Raw genomic sequence first — 27,331 nt, 5'->3', positions numbered from 1 at the left:
TCGGATAAACCAATGAAGTGAATCAATCCTGTGAAAGAATGAAAACAAGTGAATGAAACCTGCACTCACCCATTATGAAGTTAACTCTGCCAGCCCCATAATCTTGCCCCTGCTCAGCCAACTCCTTGACGTCGGGTATGGTTGGTAACGTTACGGCGGCTAGCATTAGCAACGAGGCTGCTAGGCATGCTAAATCGGTAAGCATTAGGCTACTGAAGAAAGCGAGTCTTTTTAGCTACGTTATATTTTCATCTTTCTTCTCGGCTATAACCTTTGTTTACGGCCACTGGCCCTAACCTGACGCGTTAGCTTAGCTGTCAAATCACCGGAAGTTTTCACCGGAAGTACTGGCGCACACACAAAAGCTCTCTCCAGACACATCTTTCTTTCATTCCGCCCAGATGAAATTTAATGCCACTCTTTGAAAATCAGAGAAATTTAAGACATTTTAAGACCTTAAAAAACGTATTTTTTATTTAAGACTTTTAGATCGTGTCCCCTCATGCACTGCAGTGTTTGAGGCAATCTCCGGTCAAACATCAAAGTGAACCCAGGGGGGGCACACCGGCGTGGATGGGGGGGCAATGCCCGCGAGTGCCCCCCCGTGGCGCCGGCGCTGCGCAGGAGCGGGTATTTACTCGGTGTTCACTCATTTGTGAGACTCCGGTGACGATATATCAAGATCCTCCACTGAGAGTATGGTGTTTCTGTGCAAGGACACAGCAACCTCCGCCTGAATCTCTACATGAAGAATAGTCGTTCAGAGATGCACAGTCAGAGGGGGTGGTCAGAAAGTGTTTTTTTTTTTAAACTCATGTTACAAGTCAGCCAATTGATCATCAACGCGTGAGTCCGCAGCTTCAAGCTTTTATTACTGCATCAATTCACAAGAGATGTGAGTTTCCACAGCAAGGTTCCACGGGAAGTACCCATAGTGAATGAGTTTTAAAGTGGTTAACCTATCTGCTAATTTACACGGGACTGTTGCTTCAGGCAATCGGCATGGCGGGAAACTGTTTTTCGCCATCAATTGAAATGGGAATTGGGGGGTCGGTCTTAAGTATAAAAAAAGCGACAATCCAACAGTAGATAAGAACTCTGCCAAGAGGACAGCACAACATGGACTCGGGTACGTGTTAAAAACTTTTTAAACCATTTACGTTGAAAATAGAAACAGGTTAGAGAATACAGTTCTTGTTTTCTGTAGGAAAAGCGAGTGGAGTTCGAAACCTTAGACTGACATCCAGCGATTTTGATGATATATTCAACCCGTTTAACAGTAAGTATTCAATCTTAATAAGATATGCATACATTTGTTCACACTTCTAATTTCTAAATGCCATCTCCAGAACTGGATGCTGAGGACTTAGATGACTTTGTATTCACACAGAGTGACTACGGTAAGTGTTTTTTCACAATTTCACTATCCTCTGACTTGCATAATAATTAATTAATTAAAAATACTACCTGTGTGGTTACTTACAGATCTATTAGCAGCCACTGAACACAAGGGCACCAAACGGAATGGATCAGTTTTTAACGGTGAACTGAGTCCGTTGAACTCCAACCCGTTGTACAGGGTGAGTTGAAAAAACTAAAAAAACGTTTAATTCTTTTCATTTTTTATTTTTTTTCTCTCAGTGGATAAGTTTACATCTGTGTTTACATTTAAATGTAAAACCGGGCTTCCTACGTGTGTGTACTACATCACTACGGGAGTGACGTATTAGGGGTTGGTATAACCGAGGGATAACCGAGGGATGTCAGGTCTGTCAGTTGGATGAGTACAAGTTCATACATTTCATCATCTGTCTATATGGTCGATCAGAAAAAAGTGATATTGTTACTCAACAAAACATTTTATTTTTCTCCTTCCAGACACCTCTCCTGCATAACTGTTGTTCTTTCACAGCCACACCTCGTGGTAGAGAGATGGACTTCACTTGATCCATCCAAACAGCTGCCTGCCCATCGAGATGGAGAGCATCAGGATTGCATATCAGAAATTACTATTAGTGTCTTACCCAGGCCACACTTGAATGTTATGAAAATGCAGAAATAAATATGCTTGTTGATGGGTCACATAGGAAGAACCCTGATGACACAAATATTACAAAAGTTGCTGTCGTAACAGAAGCTGAAGTTCTCTTAAAACGACTACCACCAAACAATTGTTTTAATCAAATAGCTGAATTGGTAGTTGTAACTAAAGTTAGTAAGTTAGAGAACAAACAGGTGGTTAACATTTACATTAGCAATCAATATGCTCCCTCAAAAGTATGCGGGTTAACATAGCAAGGGAAAATAGATGTATGAGTACATCCACAGGTGAATCTGTACGTCATAAAGAATTGATTTTAGCATTATTAGATGCTATTCAGCGGTTAGCTAAAGTAGCAATTTATAGATGTGCTGGACACATAAAAAGCTTGTATAAATCATGGTGCAGTATTGAGTCATTGACTAGGTCATGTCTCAACAGGGGGGATAGTAACAATAAGAAACAAAGGTTTTTACAACATATGGGTTAACTAAGTACTTAATAAATAATAAATAAGTAAATAAATTTGTGTCTAACAGGTCAAATATATGCAAAACGGAAGCCACAGGGCACTCAAGTGAAAATATGAGGATAATTCTTTAAAGCTAGAGAACCCTTTTCATCACATTTGTATGAATTCCATTGAATTAACTAAATGGGAAGAGAAACAATTCTGCCAAGTGATAATAAATGTGTTTACCAAATGGGTTGAAGTATTTCCTTGGGCAGAAGCAGATGCACTCTCAGTAGCAAAGGCACAGGGAAAATAAATATTTCCTAGATTGGGAATTCTGGAAAAACCTACAGTAATAAGGGAACATACGTAGTAAACAATGTCTTCTCCCTGATGCCAAAGAACTTAAAAATATACCTTAGAAACCACTAGACATATCACCATATCAGTCAGCAGGATGACTGGAAAGACACAATGGAATAGTTATGTCAAGACTGAAGAAAAATCATAGAAGAAACAGGAAAATGGTTTCACTGTTTACCACTAGTAGTCCTAAATGTCAGATAGGGCGGATGCGAGGAAGCATGCGGATACAGAATTCTTTCAAAAACTAAACTTGGTCTATTATCAAAAAGGTTTGAAGGAAAAGCGCAGCTGGGTCGGATATTAAAAACCAAACAGTAACAAAAACAAAACATAACTAAAGTTAAACAAAACAGGACTATGACTATGACTGAACACAAGAAGGGTACTTAATTTCAGTGACTAGTGACTAGTGAGGATTTGGCAGTGAACATTGTAGCGTTATTGGGCATTTATATATGCATCAAATATAAGGATTTATAAGACGTTCTCACTGTCTCAATACCTTAAACCTCGAATTTAAGGCACCACCTTCCTTTGTTTTAACTTATTTTAAGTTACAGTCAGGGAGGAAAACTGTTAAAATCTTACGATCCTGGTATGTTAAATTAATAATCAATTTAATAATCAATTAATAATCAGTCTCATATCTCGCTACTTTCGTGAAAGTTCTCATTTGGTTGGACAGACATTACGTAAAGAAAGCATACTACACAATCTGTGATTATAACTTATATATATGTAGATATATGAACTATTTATTAAAATGATATGACCAAAGACATGAACCTTTAGACAAACATGAGATGCATTGAATATGGGTGATTATATAAAACACTTAGTGAATGGAAAATAAAATATGGGGAATGGAGAGATACTGGATGTATTCAAATAGTTTGGGTTGGCTGACTATTTGACGCTAAATACTGACATTTCGGATTAATTTATCATTCTGTGAAAGCCTCGAGACATCCATCAAACCCACTTTAAGGTGAAAACGGGTCGGTCTTACTGTGCTGAAGTTCTGCTTAGTCAGCTCGGAACACGGCAGCGGCCACGCGGGTCCGAGGGGATTTCTCTTCCGCTCTCTGGGCCTTCCTGGTTGTGGTGGCTGACTTTAGCGGACTTCTCAGTTGCTTCTTTTCACCGGAAAACGGGAACGATGGTGCCGAGGGCTTTACTGTGGGATGAGCCTCAGAGTGTCAGAGTTGGTCCGTTGCTGCTTTCTCTGATGAAGCGAACTTAAGTTCACAGAAGGTTAATAAAAGGTTGCTTGGAGTTTGCTTCTTGGTAGGAAAAGGTGATGGTGGCGTGTAACGGCGGAGGTTAGAGCGTGCGACGTAAAAAGGACATAGATGACGATGGACGAACAAAAAACACGAAACACAAAAAACACGAAAAACGTGCATCTTCAGTTCAGCATCTTCTGTTTCTTTCTTCGAGTCTTTCTTCCTTGGGTCCTTCTGCCATCTCCTTCCTCCCTTTTGTCGTCTTCTGCACGGCTCATCCTCTCATCTTTCCGCTCTCTTCAAATCTCTCTGAGCAACTGATCTGATCAATTCTCCATTGTTCTTCTCTGTCCTGTTCTCTCTCTGAAAAACTCTCTTCTGAAATTCTGTGTTGAAACTCCTTCTTCTCTGCGTTTTGGATTCGCGGGTTCCGTGGTTTGACTCTTGGAGGCGGGGCATGACGTAAGCTTACACTACTCTTTCAGCCAATGATATGCCTGAACTGTGGTGAACGTCTGCCTGGGTTTCTCTATGTAAGATGATCTACTCAGCCTTTTATATGGGGATTTCTGGATAGAACAAAGAAAACTCTTATTTCTCCATTACTCCCATCTCATAGAACATTTGTCTCGGTGATTCTGAAAACACCACATCTTGTTAAGATATGCAGGTTATATATATATTGCAAGTCTATGTTATATATATGCAGATATAACATAGACTTGCAATATAAAGACATCAAAATAACACACAACGTAATACAGATGATTATGACTTTCAAAATTCAGATGGATATCTATAAAGTCGTGACATATGAATAGCGAACCACACAATGTTGATTTTCTGTGTTAACAATAGCCGCTTTCGGACAGACCGTTCTAAGAAAGTAGTTATCAGAACTACCCTCCTCGAATTTCGTTCTGATAACTATCCTTCCCCAGCGGAACTGTTTCAGTCTGCATTCGCACATGAGTCGGGACCTGATAGGGACTGATGCGCCGCGCGCAGCCGTCTGCTTCAGTGACGTGTTAGCCGTTTAGCGCTACATTCAAACACAAAATAAAACGGTAAAAGTAAGGAGAGTAGAAAAAACACCACCAAGAAGCTAATATGGAGAGCGGGGAGGCCACTGTGTTTATGGTCTGCATGATGGTGATATTAATCATGGACAATCACATCAGCCGTCTAATATCGAGGCTGGAAAAGCTCACAGAGAGAGTCAGGAGAGATACTTTTTCATTTCATGAAGGAAGAAAGGAGAGCAGAGCCCTGCAGACAAAGGAGACAACGTGTAAGTTTAACTTATTAAACACCCGCTGGTTGTGTCTGTGTCTTATGAGGAAACATTTCAGCCATGATAGCATGACATGGGGCGTAGCTACCGACCACCACACACCTCCGTTAGATTAGTTCTATAAGAACTATGAAAAGACCCGACCTCGGAGAAGGAGCTAAATAGTTATAGGAACTAAGGGAGAAAGCCCCGAGTTCCTGTATGTCCAAACACGGGAGAAAACGGCCCCGCGGATTAAAAGGTTATTAGAACTGCCAAAGGTTCCTACAGTCCGAAAGCGGCTAATGGGGACACCAAACAAATAACAAATAGATACTGAAGGGACATCGTTAAAAGTTAAATTGTTGCATATATTTTGTCCATTTTACTGAGTCCTTGTGTTCAGCTATTCAACAATATAGACCACTTGGGGGTCAATGTTGTTCCATTGGCGAGTTGGGCATTTCCCAACAAGTTTATTTCTTCGTCAATATTTAAGCCAGAATCGTACAAATTATCTCTATATGCGTCTTGTGATCTAGCTGGAAACCTGAAAGAAATTGTATACGGTTATCAAACACATTTAATATAGTTTAAGATTCGATTAAAGGTGAGTCTTAGTGAAGTATTCTCAGTTCGTGTGTAGCCATCTGGTCGGTTCTCTGGTGGAAAAGGGTGTTAAAGTGTCAACTTCGATTTATGGTCAAGATAACATATTGAGGCACGGCACTGTGACTGCTACAACATGAAAAAACCGGATTAGTGATTGAGTGCAGTTGATGGCAGGATAGGGGAAGGACTAAGGAAAGGTGGCATGACATGACAAAACTAAATACGAAACCTGAACCTAAACCTTAACAAAACTAAGAAATGGTAAAAACTAAGAACTAAACAGAAAACTAAAAGCGTGCCAAAACTCCACAGACACGACACTAAACATGCATATCATTTCAATTATCGCAAGATTAATGCCATTTGAGATAATGTACGACTATTTGTACTCCCACAGTGGAAACCATTCACCAAACACGAGGAAGAGAGACAAGAAACCGTTGCAGAATACATGGTTAAAATGTTAACAAGGAGAGAGATCTCTTCTGTCAATTCTGTTCCAGGTGAACCTGTGGAGGAATCTCTGAAGACAGTAAAACCCGGAGACTGGATCTTCGTCAAACCAATAAAGAAAAAGGGACAAAGAACCGGCCCAGTCCAAAGGGGGGAAGGTCCATATCAGCTACTACGTACAACACCCACAGCAGCTGGAAAAAGTAGAAAGGACTTCCTGGATTCACTCATCACACTGTAAACTAGTAACACCACGACCTTCAGAAAAAGGGAAAGATTAGTTACCCACCACCGTTCTCTGAAGCATAAGTCTGACTACAAAGGGGAACTTTCTCAACAGGAGAGGTTCATCTCAACCTCAGTGAAGAAAACAACGGCTAAAACGAGAACATAGGGTGCGGCTAAAATAAGACAGAAAAATGGACAGACATTGGCCGTGGCATCCATTCAGATTACCAGGATTTTGTGGGTTAAGAGGAACTACCTGTGTATTGTTTATCATTACCTTTATTATAGTATTTCCCATTTTATGGTATGAAGCATGGATTAACAAAAATGAAGACGATGCGGAACAGAGTACCACCACTGCTCCCGTGACAACGCGGTTGCCACATAGAAATTGGGTTTAGGCCTCAAACACACAGAACAATACCAAGAAATATAAGAAAGATATTCATACATAGACATAGATGTTCACATATAGGCTACTGAAGGCATCAAAGACCTGCTCACCCATTAAAGTTCAATATTAATGTGTACTATTTGACTGAGATCTGCAAAAACGTGAGTTAAAATGTTAAGGAGTCCATAGTCAGTGTGAGAAAACTACAGAGATAAATGACTGTATGTACGTTAAAACAGAGATGAGAAATTGAGAAAAATAATAGTTTGTTCGCTTGTTTGTATGTATGTATAGGAATGTGATCTGTGCATAAACTGGTTTGGGTTGTAATTATCCAGTAGTGTCTCAGTGAAACAACAGACTGGGGGAAACATAACGAAGTCAACAAAAAACAGTGTTCCACTGATCTGATCAGTTGCTCAAGTGTACTCCATTCAAACTGGTTGGCTATTAAAGGGACATAAAATGGGGAATGCTTGTTTAGAAGAAAATAGGAATTGAGATGGGAACGTCAATAAAATGTTTTAACGGGACACAGATAATATTAAATAGGCCACTCAGACGAGAGGGGTAAAAGAAGTTTGGTTTTTAAGGAAATCTCAGTGCGGAAGGAGACACAAAATTATTGAAAACAATTGAAGAATTCCTTTCTGAAGTATGGTTTACCACAGATAAGTCTTTGTGACCAAGCACAGGGTAGATCACTGTACGGCCCAGTTATATAATTAAATCAAATCAAATCAAATTTATTTATATAGCACATTTCATGTACAAGCAATTCAAGGTGCTTTACACAGAATAAAAGCATTGCAGCAGGGAGTGGAAGAAGCATTTAAAATGCAAAAAAGAATAAAAACAGAAACAAATAAAATCATTTAAATTAATTTAGAAACAAGCAACAGTCCAGATAAGTTCAAAGATTGCTTGCAGATTTCATGCATAGACACATGAGAAAAGAATTGTTTTTAACCTGGATTCAAAAATGTCTCCATTTGGTGAAAGTTTAATCTCCACTGGCAGTTTGTTCCACTTGTTGCAGCGTAACAGCTAAATGCTGCTTCTCCATGTTTAGTCTGGACTCTGGACTGGACCAGCTAACCTGAGTCCGTGGATCTGAGAACTCTGATAGGTTATATTATCTGAACATATCACAAATGTATTTTGACCCTAAACCGTTCTGGGATATGTAAACCATCAGCAGGCTTTAAATGGATCCTGCTATCAGATAGGCAGTGAGTTGGTAGCCGGCTACACGATAGTAAAGCGCACGGAACGGATTTTGTCGTTGAAAAAGCTAGACCTAGATGACAAAATCACACTTAAAGATGTGAATTTGATGCAGGAAGCAGCGTGTAAGATGGACAAGCAGCGTTGGGCTAAGAGGGTTGCCAGTCAAGACCCTACGGGTCTTTGGAGAAACCATGAGGGTTTGATGGTGGCGCCCCCAGATTTGTTAGGTCTGCTCATTCAGGAAGCACACGGGCAAGCCCATGTTGCAAGGGGGGAAGTTAAGAGAAAGATCACACAAGAGTACGGGGTTTTTGGGCACCATACTTGCTCGAACAGGCTTATCACGTCATCGGAAGATGTGCCATTTGTTTGAAGAATAACGTTAGGAGAGGTATGACAATTCCTCCAGGGCACATTCCGACTCCAAAAGGCTCTATGCGGGAGTTGGTCATGGATTTTGTTGACATGATAAAACCAGTGGACGGCAAAAGGTACATGTTGGTGGTAGTGGACAGGTTCTCACTATGGCCAGAGGCCTGCCCAACTAGGCGAAAAGACGCTCAATCTGTTGCTAAGTTCCTGTGTCGTGAAGTCATACCCAGATGGGGGCTTCCAGATAGAATATCATCAGATAACGGGCGAGAATTTGTTGATAGAACTGTAAAACTGAGCCTACAGAAACTAGGAATCAAACAACGTTTTGGAGCGGTTTATCATCCACAGAGCCAAGGCATGTGTGAGAAAATGAACGGCGTGTTGAAAAACCGTCTTGTAAAAATCTGTCAACATACGGGACTGAATTGGGTGGCAGCGCTTCCACTTGCTCTAATGGCATGCCGTTCAGGCGCACTTCGCGAATTGCAAATGACACCACATGAGTTGGTGACGGGCAGACGAATGCTCACGCCCTTTTTGCGAACAAACGGGAAAGGTCCAAGTTTGTCGCTGTTGGAGGATGAAATGAAGACATACGTTAAGTATATGGTTACATAGGAACATATCCACGTATGTCATTGACAGGCAAAAACAGGACCACGAGCAGGAGAAGCTTGCGGATTAAAAGAGAGACATTTTGCAGCCAGGGGACAAAGTGTTCGTGAAGATCTTTATGAGAAAGTGGTTTAACGCACGCCGGGAAGGACCATTTGAAGTTGTGCGTAGCACAGGGACAGCGGTCCAAGTAAAAGGGTCTCCCACGTGGTACCACCTGTCACACTGTGTCAAGGCAGCAAAAGAAGAAGAGACTCAAACTAAAGGTACGCAAGGCAAAGGGTCCAACGGAGGGAGCACCAACAGATTCGAAACACCCGAGAATGCTCAATATCAAGGTCCGAGAGAGGAGACTGATAAGGTTGCAAACAGCTATGATCCGGCTGTACCGGTTCCTGATGACACCGACCGGGGCCCACCAATACAAAGCTTTGGGGTCATCGATTTGCAACACGTGCCAGAGACAACGGGGGCCTCCTCTCCAAAAAGCAATACTGGTTAATGAGGCAAGGAGGGTAAAAAAAAAGAAGGAGACTGTAGTCTGTTTGTGCGTCATGTTCAGAAAAGGGATCAAGGAATGTATACGTGTATATATTTTGGGTCCCCAGCCCAGGGGAAAGAAGGGCGTAATAGAGCTGAACCTGAAGTCAAATCTGTGAGGTTAAGGTTAAGAAATGGAGGGGCGGAAACAAAGACGATAATTCCTAAAGCAACACCTGTCTCAACACAACTCCCTCCACTCGTACACACATCCAAAGGGGAAATAATAGAACCGGCAACCACTAGTATTGCTCGGGGGACTGTAGCGAAAATGAACACTACCTCCAATAACAATAATAGGATAGGGAATACCATAGCGAAATCTGCTCCGCCAACAAGCGTGGTGGAGAAAAAGGTGGTACCATCGGACACAATTTACCATGTCAATAGGAAAGTAGACAAAGAGACACCAGATTTTGAACAGCAAGAAAATGACGCAGCTGAGGATGAACAGACAATTTATAAAAGAGAAAATAAATAGAGGGCATTTGGGTTTGATTCTTCGGTATTGCAAATTACTGACCCATGGGCTAATAAGAACATGTGGTTCCAACAACTGACTCATTCCGTACGGCGAGCTACACTTGATAACTGCCCCTGCTTTGTAAAGGTTCCAGCACCAAACACGTGGCCGTCAATTCTGGAGACAATACCTGAGCCACTTAGTCCCTTGTGTCAGGAGTATGCGTTATCTTGGTTGTTATATAATCAACGAGCACCAACGGATAGGTGGTTGGCTCTGTCAAAACATCTATTTACACCCAAAAAGGAATGTACAGGGTTAAGTGATTTGCCATATCTTAATTTACAACATCAACAGGAGAAGGGGGCAGCAGCACGGCCCGATCCAAGGGAAGTAGTGGCCGTTAAGGCCAAAGTCTGTTTTTGTTCAAACGACACTCACGGTGCGGTAGCCAGGGATGTTCGTAGGACAATCAGAGTGCGATAGCTATAAGATGCAAGTCAGAAGAGAAGCAAACAACAAGATTGAAGGCCAGACAAGGGTAACTTTCCATGCCCTGGATAAACGAGAGAGTAGGGCCCTGTGGGTTAAACATGAACTAATCCCTGTAAATGTGACCATTGGAACCGTTAAAGACATATGGTGGGTGGGTGGTAATAAAGTTTTTTTTTTTTTTTTACCATATGGAGAGGTTGTTTTTTTATGGCTAGTCTAAAACTGCCATACTGGGTCGTTACAATCCAACAAGAACCACCAGCAGAAGAGATTGACCCCATTGACAGTTCGGCGAACAGGAAAAAGAGGAGAAGCAAGCACAAAAGCCATTATTGGAAAGGGGTAGGTGAAATGACGACACGGAAGAGGTGCAAGCAGAGGATGATATCATGGATATGTATCCACTTTAAAGATACAACTAAGACAATCATGCAGTAGGAATGGACGGCCATTTTGTTAACCCAGTTTTCTCCTGTTTATATTACTCTAGGGAAGTAAGATGACTGTATTTTTGGTTTTCGCATTAATTTTGTCAGGAAAGTCAACCATATTCAAGATAGACCTGTTTTGTTTGTTATTTTGGCCAGGGTCCACTCCAACTCGTGTTCCTAAGAAATGTGCTCATTGCGGAGTTGCCAGTTGAGTGAGGAAAGGTTGAAACCAGACTAGAAAAGAGGTTCTGTTTCTAGCACCATGCAGGAGCCACTCCTGGGATGGAAAGCTTAGCGTTTATTACCACAAACATATTTTATAGTTTTATACTGAGTGTGACGTTTTTACATGGTTTATCTGGAAGCGGAGTTTGGACACATCGTGCGACAATTATGTAATCATGCAATATACTGTAGCATAAGTTAATTTTCCGGCAAGATACTGGTGGGTGTTTTCTTTTCTTTCTTCTCAGGATGACATTCTGGGAAATGGGAAACGAACTGAGAGACACTGGCTGTCCAGGGACCCCCACGGAATGGACTCAGAGACTTGAGACGGGGTGATGCAAATGGACTGTGGGACCCTGGACAGGAGAATACGATAAAGGAAAATGGACGTTGGATAACAAAAGAAGGAAACTAAACTGCATGGCTACTCCACTGCAAATGCATTGATATTTTTCAGTAGTACTAGTTTGTTAAAACTCTAGAATTGTGTAGATTGTGTTATAATCATGAAAAATGTAATCGTTGATGTTATAATCTTGGTTGCTGTTATGAACCATTTCAATCTGCATTGTATGCCATAATGGAGTGTGAACTTATATGTTACTTGTGATATTGTTGTCATTATGCTTTTGATATAGCCTATTCTCTGTAATACAGTAGGAGCCACGCTTTGTGGACATAATAGGACCAAATTGGACCAAATTGACCATAAAGGTCCTGAAATTAGACGTTAATGGTAAAGGTAATTGTTAATATGAAACAAGGATTGCTTGCTTAGATTGGCACCAGAGTGACATTCCCTTAGGTCATCCAATCTTTTTCCCCACTTTTTAGGAAGGGTGGTTTTTTTATCGACTGGATGACAACTGACCTGCAGGTTCCCCACAGAGACGCACAGATTGTATGGGAGAGCAGGACATGAATGTTTAGTCATGTCAGGAGACTGATGAGCTGTGTGACTGGAGGGAGACCGGTAGGCTGGTTTACTATTAGCCGAATTTGGACTAATTATATGATAGATTTAGCTTACCTTGTCTAAAATAGTTAAAATAATGTGCGCATAGACACGTAAATAGGAGTTTAACTAATCAGTTGACTCAGAAGTTGAGGGCTTATGATATATTAAGAGATTGGGCAATCAATAATGTCGAACAAGTGAAGTCTTTGTTGATGCAGGTTCAGGGGTTTGACCATTTACCATGACACATATTGTAGAGGCCATTTTGTGTTTCGAGACTCTAAGTAGTCCCGAAGGGGGGAATGAGGTGTATGGACCCACAGACAAAATGGAGGAACAGGCCTTATTGAGTTCATTGAGTCCACAGCTGGTTAGTTTCATCAAGTGCATAATTGTTGCGCGCGCCTCCGCGCGTCTCCGTACAAGCCACTGAGATACACTGAAAAATAAACACTTAATATGACCAAATAAGGTAGATTTGATGGGATCCTTACAGTCAGACCATATCTCTTGGCTTTACGCCTGGACCAGTGGCCTTGAATCTTCTTTAAAACGTAGGGACTTTCTCTCCAAGAGCAGAGGGTTTTTCCATTTGACTCTCCCAGAAGATGCATTTTCTGTAATGAAGCGGACTTGACGACAGAAATAAAGATTTCTTTTGTTCGACTATGTCCGTTTCAGCAGCTTTCTTCATCACTCATTTTCTGCACCGGTTTTTGAGGCGACCTCTCTCAGAATTCACTACAGCAGTTTGGTTAAAACTGCTGACTTTCCCATTTTAGTTTGGTTTCTTGGATTATCAATGCACTGACAACTCGTGCTAAAGACTTACTTCTGTATTAGTCTTCATCACCACAAGGTCTTGAGAAAATGGTCGTTATTAACCACTAGAATCAGAACGGCCAAAAAAAAAAGCAAGCAATGGAGATGCCAAATCTATGGGGAGTTCTTGGGCACGCGTGGCAGAGAGAATGGGGAGGACATGCAGCAAAGGGCCTCAGGCCAGGACTGGAACCCAGGCCAGATACGTTGAGGAACTACAACCTGCGTACCTCACAATCGCTTGGGGAAAATAAGATGTTTTGGGATGAGGGTCAACATCTCAGTTAGATCCAGAATAAATAAAGATAAAGAGAAGCTTTGGTAAGAAATAACTTGTATACAGTGTAAAAGCGCACTGTTTAATACATTAGCTTCATTCTGAACTGAACAGACCCTGATTAAATGCCACAAATTGTTCAGGAGAAATGTTTTGCAAAAGCATCTCCCGGTTTTATTGTAAAGAACAGGAGTGAAACATTAATTTTGTGCGTCACCGTTTCTGCACAGCTGTGGTTGAACTCTGACTGACTCTGAATGTACAAAACGTTGTATGGAACATGTTTTAATGGCTTTATGATATTGTTTTGCGTCTGAATTGGCTCAATGACTTCATTCAAAGCAAAGATGAAATAACTACTGATTTGGTCATACTGTACTGGTGGCCTCTTCTGTGAATACCTGAGTCCTAAAGTAATAAAATATGATGCCAGAGATTTACTGTGTGCAATAAAAGTCACACTTATTCCCCGGCTTCTTGTTGCCATCTCATTCCTGTTTTATCATTTGAAGAGTCCTCTTTATCACTTTTACAGTAAGACCATAAACGCCAATTTTCTCCTGATCTTTTTATTGGAAAGGCTCACTATCAAGTGTCCTTTGGGCTTTCCGAAGAGGGTGTGTTTGTTAAGCGCTGTAACCCTCAGCCTTTATTAGGGGGCAATTTAATCCCGTCTGTGCGAAGAGTCTCAACTTGCTTAACTCAAGATGGGTTGGCGGCGCACAGACTGCCTGTCGAAGCCTCTGACGGGCCTTTTCGAAAAACTTGGATCGACAGTAGGCTCCTGTCCTTTTTATTTCTTTGTTATTCCTATTTTCATCTCAGCGGCACTCGGCGGAGGCTTCGTTTTTCTCAAGGACAGGGAGGACAATGATCTCGAACGGCAATTCACCCCCAAGAAAGGACCCTCGAAGGTAACAAGAGCTTTTGTAAGAGAGAACTTTCCCTACAATTACTCCATGTTTTCTCAAGACAGGCTGACTGACATGGGCATGTTTGCATCCGTCATTGCCGTGTCAACTATCAACAATAATGTGCTTGAAAGTTCTTCCTTTGAAGACATCGTCCAGCTCAACAATAAGATCCTCAACATCACCGTGGACAACGGGCGGCTGGGATTCAATGAGCTGTGTGCCAAAGCCAGCGGAGAATGTGTCTCCAACATCATCCTGGACATCATCAGCTCTGCTAAAAGCAATGGAACCAGCATCACCTATCCAGAACATGTGCACAAATCCACATCAGTGTTTCTGGGCTTTGAGCTCGGCGGGGTTGATACAGATTTCAACAGCACAGTCAGAAGTGCGAAGGCTTTGAAGCTCTCCTACTACTTGGACGATCGTGAAAGCACTGCTGAGGTCACAAAAATGTGGCTGAGAAGATTTAAAGCGCTCCTGTCTGATGAGCTGGACACCAAACACATTGACGTATGTATCCCGCTCATTGTTTTATTCATTCACATATTATTTTCTTCTTTAAAGCTGAAGCATTTTGTACAAAAAAAAAAATCAGACTTTGGCAGATTTCTGAAAGGGTTTCAGGGGACACTTGTTTTTTATTTGAAAGACAAATTAAATTGTAAATAATAATAACTAGGGTCAGATGTTCACAAAACCAGAGATTAGTTTCCCTGCAACATCATCACAGAGCTCCTAATAACAGCAAAGTGTCTGTCATGCTCACTCATTCTGTCAAAATCCAAAACTCATCCAGACTTAAGACTTTAAGACAGACTTCTCTTAGAACTGCACAAAAAAAAACATAAAAAAAGCAAAAAGGATTCCGTTGAATGCAGATTTTAAAGATAAAAACCATCTCTCAATCATGCATATCAGTGCTTGTCTGGGACAGTAGCTGCTGCTGATTACATTGATAGCTTTGACCGTGCCGTTCATATAAATAAATCTGTAATGCTGGACTGCTGTGAAATGTCTCTATTCTTTTTATTTTTTTTTTTAATATACAATATGTTACAGTTACACTTTATACACCACCCCTTTTACCGTGAAGACAATAAATGCCATTTCCTTGTTTCAATCTTGCATGATATGCCGTGAATTAGAAAGTATCGTTATCTCAAACCCCGCGAAAATGAACAAAGAAATGTCTCTATTCAATGTACAGTCACAGTAAGGAAACCTTGAATCAAATATGCTGAGAGACTGAGACCCCAACGCTATTCTTTGCAAGGTGTCATTTTTAAACAGTAAAAACAGCTTAAAACAGTATTTTCTGACTAACAGCCTCGTTAAAGCTGTTTGACTGTAAAAAACTGTTAAACTTGATCCAGGGAAGGTGCGTTCTCCATGTCACTGAGTTAAGCAATAATGATGATCAATGTTTGTACTTAAAGTTCAGTGATATTAGATCAGATGTATGTGAAAGGTCGGACTGAACTGTTAAGGCGATTGGTCAGATTAACAACCCACAGCAACACTTTTTTTACACCAAAAACTGGTCTTGATTTTCTTTTTATCACTTAATTTGTTTGTAGATGCTGTTAGAAATGACCGAAACCTACAGTTGTCCACCCGTCATGGGTTAGTGATTTACAATGTGTGACAGTAAAATACAGGTTGTTTCTGCAGCCAGTGTTTTTCATAATTCTGTGACAGGTTGAATCTGTTTCAGGCCATTTTTGTGGTCATTTTGTTTCTATTTGAGCTTGTTTTGGGTCTTTTTTTCCGGAACATTTTAATAAAGACGCTCAAGCTGACACAAAATAGCCACAAAGAAATCCCAAAACAATACAAACTGCCACAGAACAAAATGAAAAAAACACAGAAAAAGGGTAAAACTGTGATTTTGCACCTTGTCAGAAGAGTCAGAACAATCCAGAGGAGACTCAAAAAGTTCTCAAAATGATGTAGAAAACATCACAAAAAGTGACGATACAAGACAATACAGACTTTGCTCAAAGCAGGGGCGCAGAAGGGATTTTTGAACATAACATCAAGTTATTTTTGAATAATTTGGGCATTAACTTGCGCTCAAGCAATTACTTTTGTAATACCCTATGGGCAGGGTTGGGGAGTAACGGATTACATGTAACGGCGTTACGGTAAAAGGATACAAAATAAAAGTAACTGTAATCCGTTAGAGTACAAGCAAAAACGATGTACTCAGATTACAGTTACATTCAGTGAGAATGGGGGTTACTTAACAGGATTACAATTTGTGCGAGGTTGCAGTGACAGAAGTACAGAGCGGCAGGGTCGGACTGGGGAAAAAAATCGGCCCTGGCAATTTTCCCCGGGACCAGCCCCCCCTCAGTATTAATTAGTATCTCCAATCTAATTAAATTAAAAATAAAAAAACGAGCACAGACCGCTCATACAGTCAATGGCATGTACCCATAGAAAAAATACACACTCACACACACATCACACAACCTGACTATCGACTGCTAACAACCATGATCAGTAACCAACACAAACCCAGACACATAATGGCTCGGCGGCCAGCAATCGGATAAACCAATGAAGTGAATCAATCCTGTGAAAGAATGAAAACAAGTGAATGAAACCTGCACTCACCCATTATGAAGTTAACTCTGCCAGCCCCATAATCTTGCCCCTGCTCAGCCAACTCCTTGACGTCGGGTATGGTTGGTAACGTTACGGCGGCTAGCATTAGCAACGAGGCTGCTAGGCATGCTAAATCGGTAAGCATTAGGCTACAGAAGAAAGCTAGTCTTTTTAGCTACGTTATATTATCATCTTTCTTCTCGGCTATAAGTTAACCTTTGTTTACGGCCACTGGCCCTAACCTGACGCGCTAGCTGTCAAATCACCGGAAGTTTTCACCGGAAGTACTGGCGCACACACAAAAGCAAGGGTGTGCAAAGAAAAATAAAATGTGATGTAAAAGTCTTACTTTGCTTATTTATTACTAAAGTAGAGCACTTCATTGTCATTGCACATGTATTAATGAAATGCAGTTTGGCATCTTATCAAGTGTAACGCGTGCAGATTGTATAGCATGCAGTATTTAGAGATAAAATGCAGTTATTTACAGCTAGTGTAAGGAAAGATGGTTAATAGATATGTGCAGAATAGATCAATTACCTAGGGAAATGCATGTATGTGCAGAGAATGTATAATGTAGTTATGGCAGTACAATGAAAAGAAAAATAGCATGGTATAAATAAATGTGATAAATACAGATGGAATCATACATATAATATACAGATTATCCTATACCACAAATAGGTAAAAGTAATCCAAAAGTAATCCAAAAGTAATTAGTTACATTACTTTTTTTAAGTAATCCAAAAAGTTACACTACAATTACATTTTAAACAAGGTAACTTGTAACTGTAACGGATTACATTTTTAAAGTAACTTACCCAACACTGCCTATGGGCCAATAGTTTGCACTAAAAAGCCATTGTAGAATTATTTGACATCATGGATAAACAATAATGAAAATTGTTGAACAAAGGCCTACCTGCTCTGATTGTCTTTTGTTTCTTCATTTTCTTTTTTTTTCTTGAACTGAAATCAACCGCTGCGTCAGTTGACACTGAAAGGATCGGATAATTGACTGAGTTATTAAGTTCATGTAGACACCTTAATGGGTGTCGAACTGGTCCATGAAAGGGCCGTGTGGCTGCAGGTTTTTGTTCCAACCCTGCAACAGCACAGCTGACTTGTTTCCTTCAATCAACTGAACTGGTAAGACCTTCAGTGCAGACATGTTTTTGTTTTTGTCTTGTATTGATAGAATAAATGCAGGTAGTGATTTTAAAAAAGCATATATCTGCAAAGTTTGTAGCTTTATTTTTTTTTGTTATCGTGTCCCCCCCCCCCCCCCCCCCCCTCTGTAACCTGAAATTTTTCAGCAGCAAGGGGTTTCGGCGATTTTCACTTTTTTGGATGTTTTTGTTGTATATAATGATCTGAAATGTAGACTTAATGAGGGTGATAAAAAGCTGGAGTTGGCTGGATGTCTTGCCCCAAGTATCTACTTGAATTTAAACCCTCAATGGAGAATTCCACACTGTTAACAAAATTGACGGTCATGATTTATGCTAGTGTGACCAAATTTTCATTACCGAATTGAATTATTATTATTATTATTATTATTATTATTATTATTATTATTATTATTATGCTTGAAGTTGTAGTAGTGGTTTTCCACCGATTTTTTTTTTTTTCAGGTATTGTTTTCTGCCCCCCAGGTGAGCTAACTGCCCACCCACACATGCCATTCTGGTCACACCTCTGCTTGCTCAACTCATTCTTATTGTAATTCAGCCAATTATCCGATCCTTTCAGTGCCATGTAACCCCACTGACTGACACGTGTGCAGCAACCGGTTCCTCCTTAGGACCCTGGGGAGTGAAAGTCGTCATCATTAGTTGTAGCACACAAACGCCGGGCTCTCAATGCACACTGCTATGTGAATTAGTCAAAGTAACGGGACATTAATCATCGGTTTTATCGGCGATGTTTGCCGCCCTAAGTACGGATGGGATGGGGGTCCCCAGTGCCATCTGCTCCCATGGCTTAAGGAGACTTAAAATTGCCACAAAAAGACAAACAACAACAAAATGGTCCCAGATAGATGTAAAAATAACCACAAAGAGATGCTGAATGTCCACAACAAGACGAGAGGATCATGTGAAGTTTCAACAAAATGATTACATGACCTCAGAACAGTACAAAAACCTCACCAAATTATCAAAAACAATTGTGTGTCTTTTGTATTCTTTTCATCATTAAGTATTAAACACAAGTTTTGTGTCATTTAGTGTCATGTTATCTCAGGTCAGCAGATCAATTACAGTTAGAAAACAATCAGAAAACTCAGAAAGGACCCAAAGCTGTGGAGTGAGTTACTGTTTTTAAGTCTTCTCCTAAAAGAATTTTTTTTTTTCATTGGCTTTTAATTCACTCTGAGGTATTCTACCGTAAATTTGTTTTATGGTTTTGGTTTTTAGTGTTTTATGGTTTTAATGTTTAAGCGCTATATACAAACAAAGTTGGATTGGATTGGATTTAGTCTCAAAACACAAGATGCAAAACAAACTCAAAGAAATGCAAAAATTACTGACATTTTCTCCTTGTTTTATGCTTTCACCACACTCACTGCTACATTTTACACTGAGATCCAGGAGCTACTGAAAAAGTTAAAGGCTGGATGAGTGGAAAAGTCCACTTTGAAGCAACTAATCTAATCAAAGGTGTTTTCAATTCAATTCAAAAATACTTTATTTATCCCAGAGGTAAATTAAATGTTGATGTAACTCAATTAAATCAAGGCGTTATTATAGATGCTGATGGCTGTGGGCAGGAAAGATTTCCTGTAGCGGTCCGTTTTGCATCCAAACTGAAGAAGCCTTTGACTGAAGAGACTCTGTTTTCCGATAACAGTCTCATGGAGAGGATGTTCAGGGTTGTCCATAATTCTCTTGATTTTATGCAAAATCCTTCTTTACATTATTGTCTCCAGAGGTTCCACAGTCGTCCCCAGAACAGAACCATTCTTCCTTATCAGGTTGTTGAGTCTTTTTAGGTCCCTGGTTCTGATGCTGCTGCCCCAACAGATGACGCAAGAGGAAATGACGCTCTCAACAACAGACTTGTAGAATATCTGCAATAGAGTTCTCAACGGGTCAGGTCGGCCCGAAAAACCCGACGGGACCCGCGGCTTCGGGTCAAAAATATAAGCAGATGACTCGGGTCGGGTCGGTCCTCGGGCTTAATCTTTTCCGTCCAGTGAAAAAAAATAAAAATAAAAAATGTATTAATCATAGCTGCTGTTTACCGTGAATCATGGTGAATTTCCCCTTGGGGATCAATAAAGTATCTGCTATCTATCGTAACGAAAGTCTGCATGGAGCGGGGACAGACATGACACTGCTGCGTGCACGCCGCAAACTTGCTGCAGATTGGTTAGACACACAATTCTTCAGTCTGACAAACTGTGGTCTGTTTGTCAGGTAGTCATTAATCCAGGTGATTGTTGAGGCCTCCACCTGAGTCTTCTGGAGTTTCAGACGAAGCAGATCAGGCTGAATTGTCTTAAATGCACTGGAGAAATCAAATAACATGATCCTCACAGTGCTGCCTGCTTTGTCCAGATGACAGTGGGTTTGTTGAGGCAGGTGTATGATAGCGTCTTCAACTCCAACTCCATGGTGATAAGCAAACTGCAGGGGGTCCTGATATGTGCTGGTTTGCTTACACAGGTGGGTCAACAGGAGTCTCTCCAGGACCTTCATGATGTGGGATGTCAGGGCAACAGGTCTGTAGTCATTGATGACTGAAGGATGAGTTTTCTTTGGTACCGGAACCAGACAGGATGTCTTCCACAACAGTGGTACCTTCTCTTGGGTCAAGCTAAGGTTGAAAAGGTGTTGCAGAATCCCACAGAGCTACTCTGCACAGGCCTTCAGGACTCGGGGGCTGACACCATCTGGACCTGCAGCCTTGTTCCGGTTCAGTCTCTCCAACTGCCTCTTCACCTGACTTCTAGAAACAGAAAAATGGGAGGGGGAGGCAAAGGGGACAGCAGCATCTCCTGATTGGGTTGAAGACAAACTAGTGGAAGCAGAAGAATCCATGACTGAGGTGGAGGTGGAGATGTTACAGGAAAGCTGTGGGTCAGAGGAGGATGAGATGTCTCTTTGGCTGGGAACAGGAGGGGAGGATGGTGAGCTTGTTCCTGAACTGAACCTGTTGAAGAATGTGTTCAGCTCATTTGCTCTGTCCAGACTTCCATCCATCTGATCCTCCCTCTGCCTGAGGCCTGTGATCTTCTTCATTCCTGACCAAACATCTCTGATATTGTTCCTCTGCAGTTTACTCTCAAGCTTCTTTCTATACACCTCCTTGGTCTCTCTGATCTTGACTTTGAGCTGCTTCTGTATACTCCTCAGTAACTGCCTGTCTCGCTCCCTAAAGGCTCTTTTTTTCTTGTTCAATAGTTCCTTTAGCTCACTGGTGATCCAGGGTTTGTTATTAGGGAAGCATCTCACTGTTCTGGTGGGGATGGTGTTGTCCACACAGAAGTTTATATAGTCAGTCACACACTCAGTCATGGCATTAATGTCCTCTCCATGTGGCTTACAAAGAGAAATCCAATCGGTTGCATCAAAACAACCCTGTAAGGCTTCTTCAGCTTCCTGTGACCACTTTCTAACAGTCTTTTTTGTGACAGGTAGTCTCTGGACAAGGGGTGTATATGCTGAACAGAGAAAAACAAGGTTGTGATCTGATTTACCAAGGGGAGGTCTTGATTTGGAAATGTATGAATCCTTGACATTTGTGTAAAACAAATCCAATGTCTTGTTTTCTCTGGTAGAGCAGCTGACAAACTGTTGAAAAGTTGGCAGTGTAGCAGAGAGTGAGGCATGATTAAAATCACCAGATATTGCCACAAAAGAATTGGGGTGTTGTGTCTGTATCTTAGCAACGGAACTGATGACATCACATGCAATGTCAGCAACAGCTGAGGGTGGAATGTAAACAGCCACCAAAACAACACTGGTGAACTCTCTTGGCAAATAGTATGGACGAAAACTTACTGCCAATAGTTCAATGTCAGGACTGCAGAGACGACTCTTCACAGTAACATGTCCTGGGTGACACCATCTGTTGTTGACAAGCACTGCCAATCCACCCCCTTTCCTTTTCCTGCTACTCTTTAAATCTCGATCTGCTCGTACAGTCAGGAAGCCCGGCAGAGAGACGCTGGAGTCGGGGATATGATCCTGCAGCCATGTCTCAGTAAAACACATAATGCTACATTTCCGATATTCTTGCTGAGTCCTTGTCGAGGCTAGAAGTTCATCCAACTTGTTAGCTAACGATCTTACATTGCCCATGATGACGGATGGCAGAGATGGTTTGAACTTCTTTCTCTCTCTCCTCTTCGCTCCTGCTCTGCATTTTAAAGCAATTAAATAAACCGGGAGCCCTTTTATTGTTTAATGTTTAATGACGAGAGATTATCATATTCAGGTGAAGGCCAAGTGTATTTATTCTCTCCAAACTAGAACACACTCCACCCAAACAAATTGATTAGTGGAAAAATACCAGTTAGCCTCCAGTGTCGGCCACATTGGAAAGCTGTTTGTGATGGAACAATTTTCTACCTCTATTTTATGACATTTGCTCTCTGCTCCCATTAGAACCTATAACCCAAGTCTGCTGTTATTGTGTCTTTTTCCATAACCGTGAAATCTACTTCAGGTTTAATGGAGAAATTTAGCTTGTTAAGTGTCTGCACCTCCTCTCATTTATCTATAATCTGAATATCTTCTCAGATGTTTCTGCAAACACAGACGTACATTATCCAAACTGAATGCACTGACACAGAAAAGTCTGTCGGAAACCACCTGAAGAAGTCAAGTTGATACATCAACTGTGACATATTATCAAAGAAGTAATGACATTTATTAAAGCAAATGTGCCCTTATAAAGCCCTCTAAATATGGGTGGATTGTTACACAGTGTGACCTGCTGTTGCACGTCAGTCTATAAAACAAACGTAGGTCACGTATATTCTCGTCGCCTTTTGACTTACTGTCCTTAATTCCAGTGTGACTTAGTCACAGTCATGATCATACTGGCTTCTTTCTGCTGCTCCCTCTCTTAGGTGTCCTACTTCACCTCCAAATCCAGGCAGGAGGAGATTGACAGTCACACCACAGATGGCTTCCCCTTATTCGGCATCAGTTATGCCTCTGCTATCACCATCTCGGTGCTGTCCTGCCTGAGGTAAGAAGCCGGTGAGCAATATCCTGACTGCATGCCAAGTCCAGAACACAGTGAGCTGCTGTAAATCAATTTGAGTGATGTAAGAAAGACCTGTGCAGATACACTCAATTATAATAATAATTCAGTCCATCAAGGAAGTACAAAGCAGAGCTACTACAGATTAAATATTAACTTATTCCATTTACTTGTGCGTACACACCTCTTTTCTTTGGCTTTTACCACCGTCTAGGTTGTTTATTTTATTTGAACAGTTTTGTTTTATGATGTTTTATTGTGTTTATTTTAATGTACAGCACTTTGGTAACCTTTGTTTGTTTAAAATGTGCTTTATAAATAAATTGATTGATTGATTGATTGATTGATTGATTGATTGATTGATTGATTGATTGATTGATTGATTGATTGATTGATTGATTGATTGATTGATTGATTAAGGTTATTTACAAATAGTTGGGCAACAACATATCCCCACAAAGTTGGAAGCATCTTTTGTTCAAATTAAAGAAAAAAAAGACTGGTAAATGTGGAAATAAACCCAGTTATTTGACCTTCTGTTGGAATACATGCAGTGTGTGGTTTAGCATTGTCTTCCTGAAATAAGCAAGGTCTTCCGAGTGGGACCATATGTTGCTCTTGAACCTCTATACCTTTCAGCAATGATGGTGCCTTTCCAGATGTTCAAAATGTAAGATGCCAGCTCTGTAGGCACTAATGCCCCCCCCCCACCCCTCAAGGTGGTTTCGAGGCTGCTCGGGTGGAATTTGTCTGGGTCAATTCAAAGAAAAAGAAACTTGGCCACACTTGCTGTACCTCGTTATCTGTATCAGCCATATAAATTTGATTGCCTTTCCCCTTTATCTTTACAACGCTGGCAGGTCGGACAATGTGAGGAACAAAGTGTGGGTGGCTATCTTTGGCGTCGTCTCCTCTTGGCTGGCAGTCATCTCGTCGTTTGGCTTGCTGCTTTATATCGGAGTGCCGTTTGTTATAACAGTGGCAAACTCTCCTTTCTTAATACTTGGTGAGAAAAAAAGCACTCTAAATGTTTCAATCCCTCCTGCATGTTAAGGTAGATGCTCATACATAGATGGTTCTTTTTTTAGGGATCGGTCTGAACAACATGTTCGTAATGGTGGCCGACTGGCAGCACAGCCACGTGACAGACCCGGTATCAAAACGGATGGCTCACACTTACAAAGAGGCTGTCATGTCTATCACCATCACCGCCCTGACAGACGTCCTGAAGTTCTTCATAGGCGTGACGTCCGACTTCCCATCGGTGCAGTCTTTTTGCTTGTACACCGCCACCTCCATCATCTTCTGCTACATCTACACTATCACCTTCTTCGGAGCCTTCATGGTTCTGAACGGCAGGCGAGAGGCCAGCAACAGGCACTGTTTTACCTGCATGAAAATACCATCGCACAAATCCGAGAACCAATCCGACATGTACAACATCTGCTGCGTAGGGGGCAACTATGATAAGACCACAGGAGCAGAGAAAAAACAACAAGCGAGTCAATTCTTTAGGGACTACTATGGCCCGTTTCTGATCAGACCCTGGGTGAAAGGAGCTGTGGTCTTACTGTTCGTGGCATACTTGGCTGCAAGCGTTTTTGGGTGTTTCCATATCAAACAAGGGATTGAGCTTTATGATCTGGCTGCTGATAACTCCCATGTTACAGCATTCAATATTAAGGACAGGGAATATTTCTCTGATTATGGTCCATCTGTTATGGTCATTGTGAAAGAGGAATTCCCATACTGGGACAATATCAAAAGAAGCCAACTGCGGGGATGCATACAAGACTTTACGGGGCCCCAGTTTGTCGACAGAGACATCTTTACATCCTGGCTTGTCTCTTACTTGGCATACGGAGAAGAAAAACATCTGAACCTTAACGACAGGGGTGTTTTTCTTACAAATCTGCCCCAGTTCTTTGATTTGTTTCCCTTTTTCAAACTAGACGTGAACCTCACAGGAGATGTCATCCACGCGTCCCGGTTTATAATACAGACCGTTAATGTTTCTGATGCCGAGCGGGAAATTGAAATCCTCAGAGGCCTTCAGTCCATTGCAGACAGATGCAGAGTGGCGTCTTTAATATTCTACAACCAGGAGTTCATCTTCTTCGACCAGTATGATGTAGTGGTGAGCAGCACCATTAAAAACGTGGGTGTGATCACAGCTGTGATGTTGTTTGTCTCTCTCCTGCTGATTCCTAACCCCATCTGCGCCTTGTTGGTGACCTGTTCCATTGGTTCGGTGACCGTGGGGGTGACTGGTCTCATGTCGCTCTGGCAGATCAGTCTGGACTCCATATCCATGATCATTTTCACCGCCTGCATCGGCTTCACCGTCGATTTCTCCGCTCACGTGTCCTACGCCTTCATCTCCAGCAAGAAGGCAAGTGCAGACGCCAAGGCTGTGGACGCTCTCTCCAGCCTGGGTTACCCCATACTTCAGGGCGCCTTGTCCACCGTATTAGGGATGTCAGTGTTGTCCTTGTCTGAATTTTACATCTTCAGAACGTTCTTCAAGATCTTTTTCCTCGTCATGTTCATTGGGATGGTTCACGGCCTCGCTTTCATCCCAGTAATGCTGACCATATGCGTGCGCGGCTCCGATAAAAAAGAACGCAAAGAGGAGGTTGTGATAATAACTAAACTCTGACAGCTCTACGGATTTAATTCTGGGTCCTATTTAACTCTTTTAAAACGACATTTGCTTTCAAAAGTGAATGAAAAGTCGGTATGAGCAGTTACTTAAAGTAAACTTTGTTGGAAACAAACACACAAACACATTTCATAAAGGAGTTTTACTCAAAGAGGGATTTCCATGATGAATGATTGAGCTACTTTTTCTCCGTCATATCTGAATTAATTCAATTCAATTAAAGTCATTTAAATCAGATAGACAGTTCACACATGCAAGTGCACAATAGTTCATAAATGCTATTGGGAATGACAAAGATGTCTTTAACACTTCCTTCAAATTGCATAATTTGCCTTTAAATATCGACTCTTTTCTAGTATAATGCAGAATGTTTCATCAGCTGCTTCCAGGAATGTAGGAAGTAGCAGGATTTAAGATATCAGTAAAATTCCCATAAATTGGCTACTAGAGGTGCTCTTCACTGTTTCCTGCAGCACGTTTCCTGTAAAAACTATCTAGGGAGGCTGCACTAATCCTAGAAATCAGACATTGTCCAAACAGCATCTGCAGCAATGGAAGTAATCAACATTTTTATTGTTTTTCTGGAAATTACAAAAGTCAGAAATACCATTAAGAAAACATAGAAGTGTGAAGGTGTTAACATTAAAACCTGACTTCTAGGGGACCTAAATGACATACAGTTTTGAAATCAGCAGCAGTTAAAAGAAATAGTCCTTTTTAAGGGCCAAAAGGTCCAAATTATTACACTTTCAGCCGTATTTAAAAAAAAACCTCTTACTTGCAGAAGCCTTAAAGGGATACGCCACCCCCAGGCCAAATTAAGTGTATCCCCGCATTCTCGAGACATAAATAAGTGTGTGGGAGCGTTTTCCTGGCGACCCAGGCATTGTCCGAATCTCACAGCACTGACCACTGCTTGGTTGCGCGTAATACATACATGCTAGCGTCGCCAGCGTCGCCACTCGAAATATTTCGCCCAATGTGAATTAATTTACTTGATTTACCTTCTAATTACTGCGTGAGTGGTGTACTTTCACATCGAATGCAAATGACTGTATGAATCTACACGGAAGGTTTGGTTTGCTCATGTCGGTTTGGGAACTAGTTTCCAGTGCGGAAAACATAGCCGAAGCACACTCCCCGCTACGTCATTGGGAATCCCCACCCCCCGGCTGCTTCACGCTGGTTTGTTTGAAGAAGTCGGAGGTGGGGATTCCCAAAGACGTAGCGGGGAGTGTGCTTCGGCTGTATTTTCCGCACCTGAAACTAGTTCCCAAACTGAAATGAGCAAAACAAGCCTTCTGTGTAGATTTACACAGTCATTTGCATTCGATGTGAAAGTACACCACTCACACAGTAATTAGAAGGTAAATCAAGTAAATTAATTCACATTGGGCGAAATATTTCGAGTGGCGACGCTGGCGACGCTAGCATGTATGTATTAC

General features: G+C 41.3%; 1 protein-coding gene across 1 annotated transcript; it reads left to right on the top strand.

The window, feature by feature from the left end:
• Positions 1-14,188: 14,188 nt before the first annotated feature.
• On the top strand, positions 14,189-25,883 carry LOC142370110 (patched domain-containing protein 3-like). Its single transcript, XM_075452550.1, has 4 exons — positions 14,189-14,908; positions 23,088-23,209; positions 24,085-24,230; positions 24,313-25,883. The coding sequence occupies exons 1-4, from the start codon at positions 14,189-14,191 to the stop codon at positions 25,881-25,883; spliced, it is 2,559 nt and encodes an 852-aa protein (XP_075308665.1).
• Positions 25,884-27,331: the final 1,448 nt, after the last annotated feature.

The sequence above is a fragment of the Odontesthes bonariensis genome, chromosome 20 (genome assembly GCF_027942865.1).
Source record: "Odontesthes bonariensis isolate fOdoBon6 chromosome 20, fOdoBon6.hap1, whole genome shotgun sequence".
Classification (NCBI taxonomy): domain Eukaryota; kingdom Metazoa; phylum Chordata; class Actinopteri; order Atheriniformes; family Atherinopsidae; genus Odontesthes; species Odontesthes bonariensis.
Note: the sequence above shows the minus strand (reverse complement) of the source record. Positions and strands in the feature narration are given on the sequence as shown.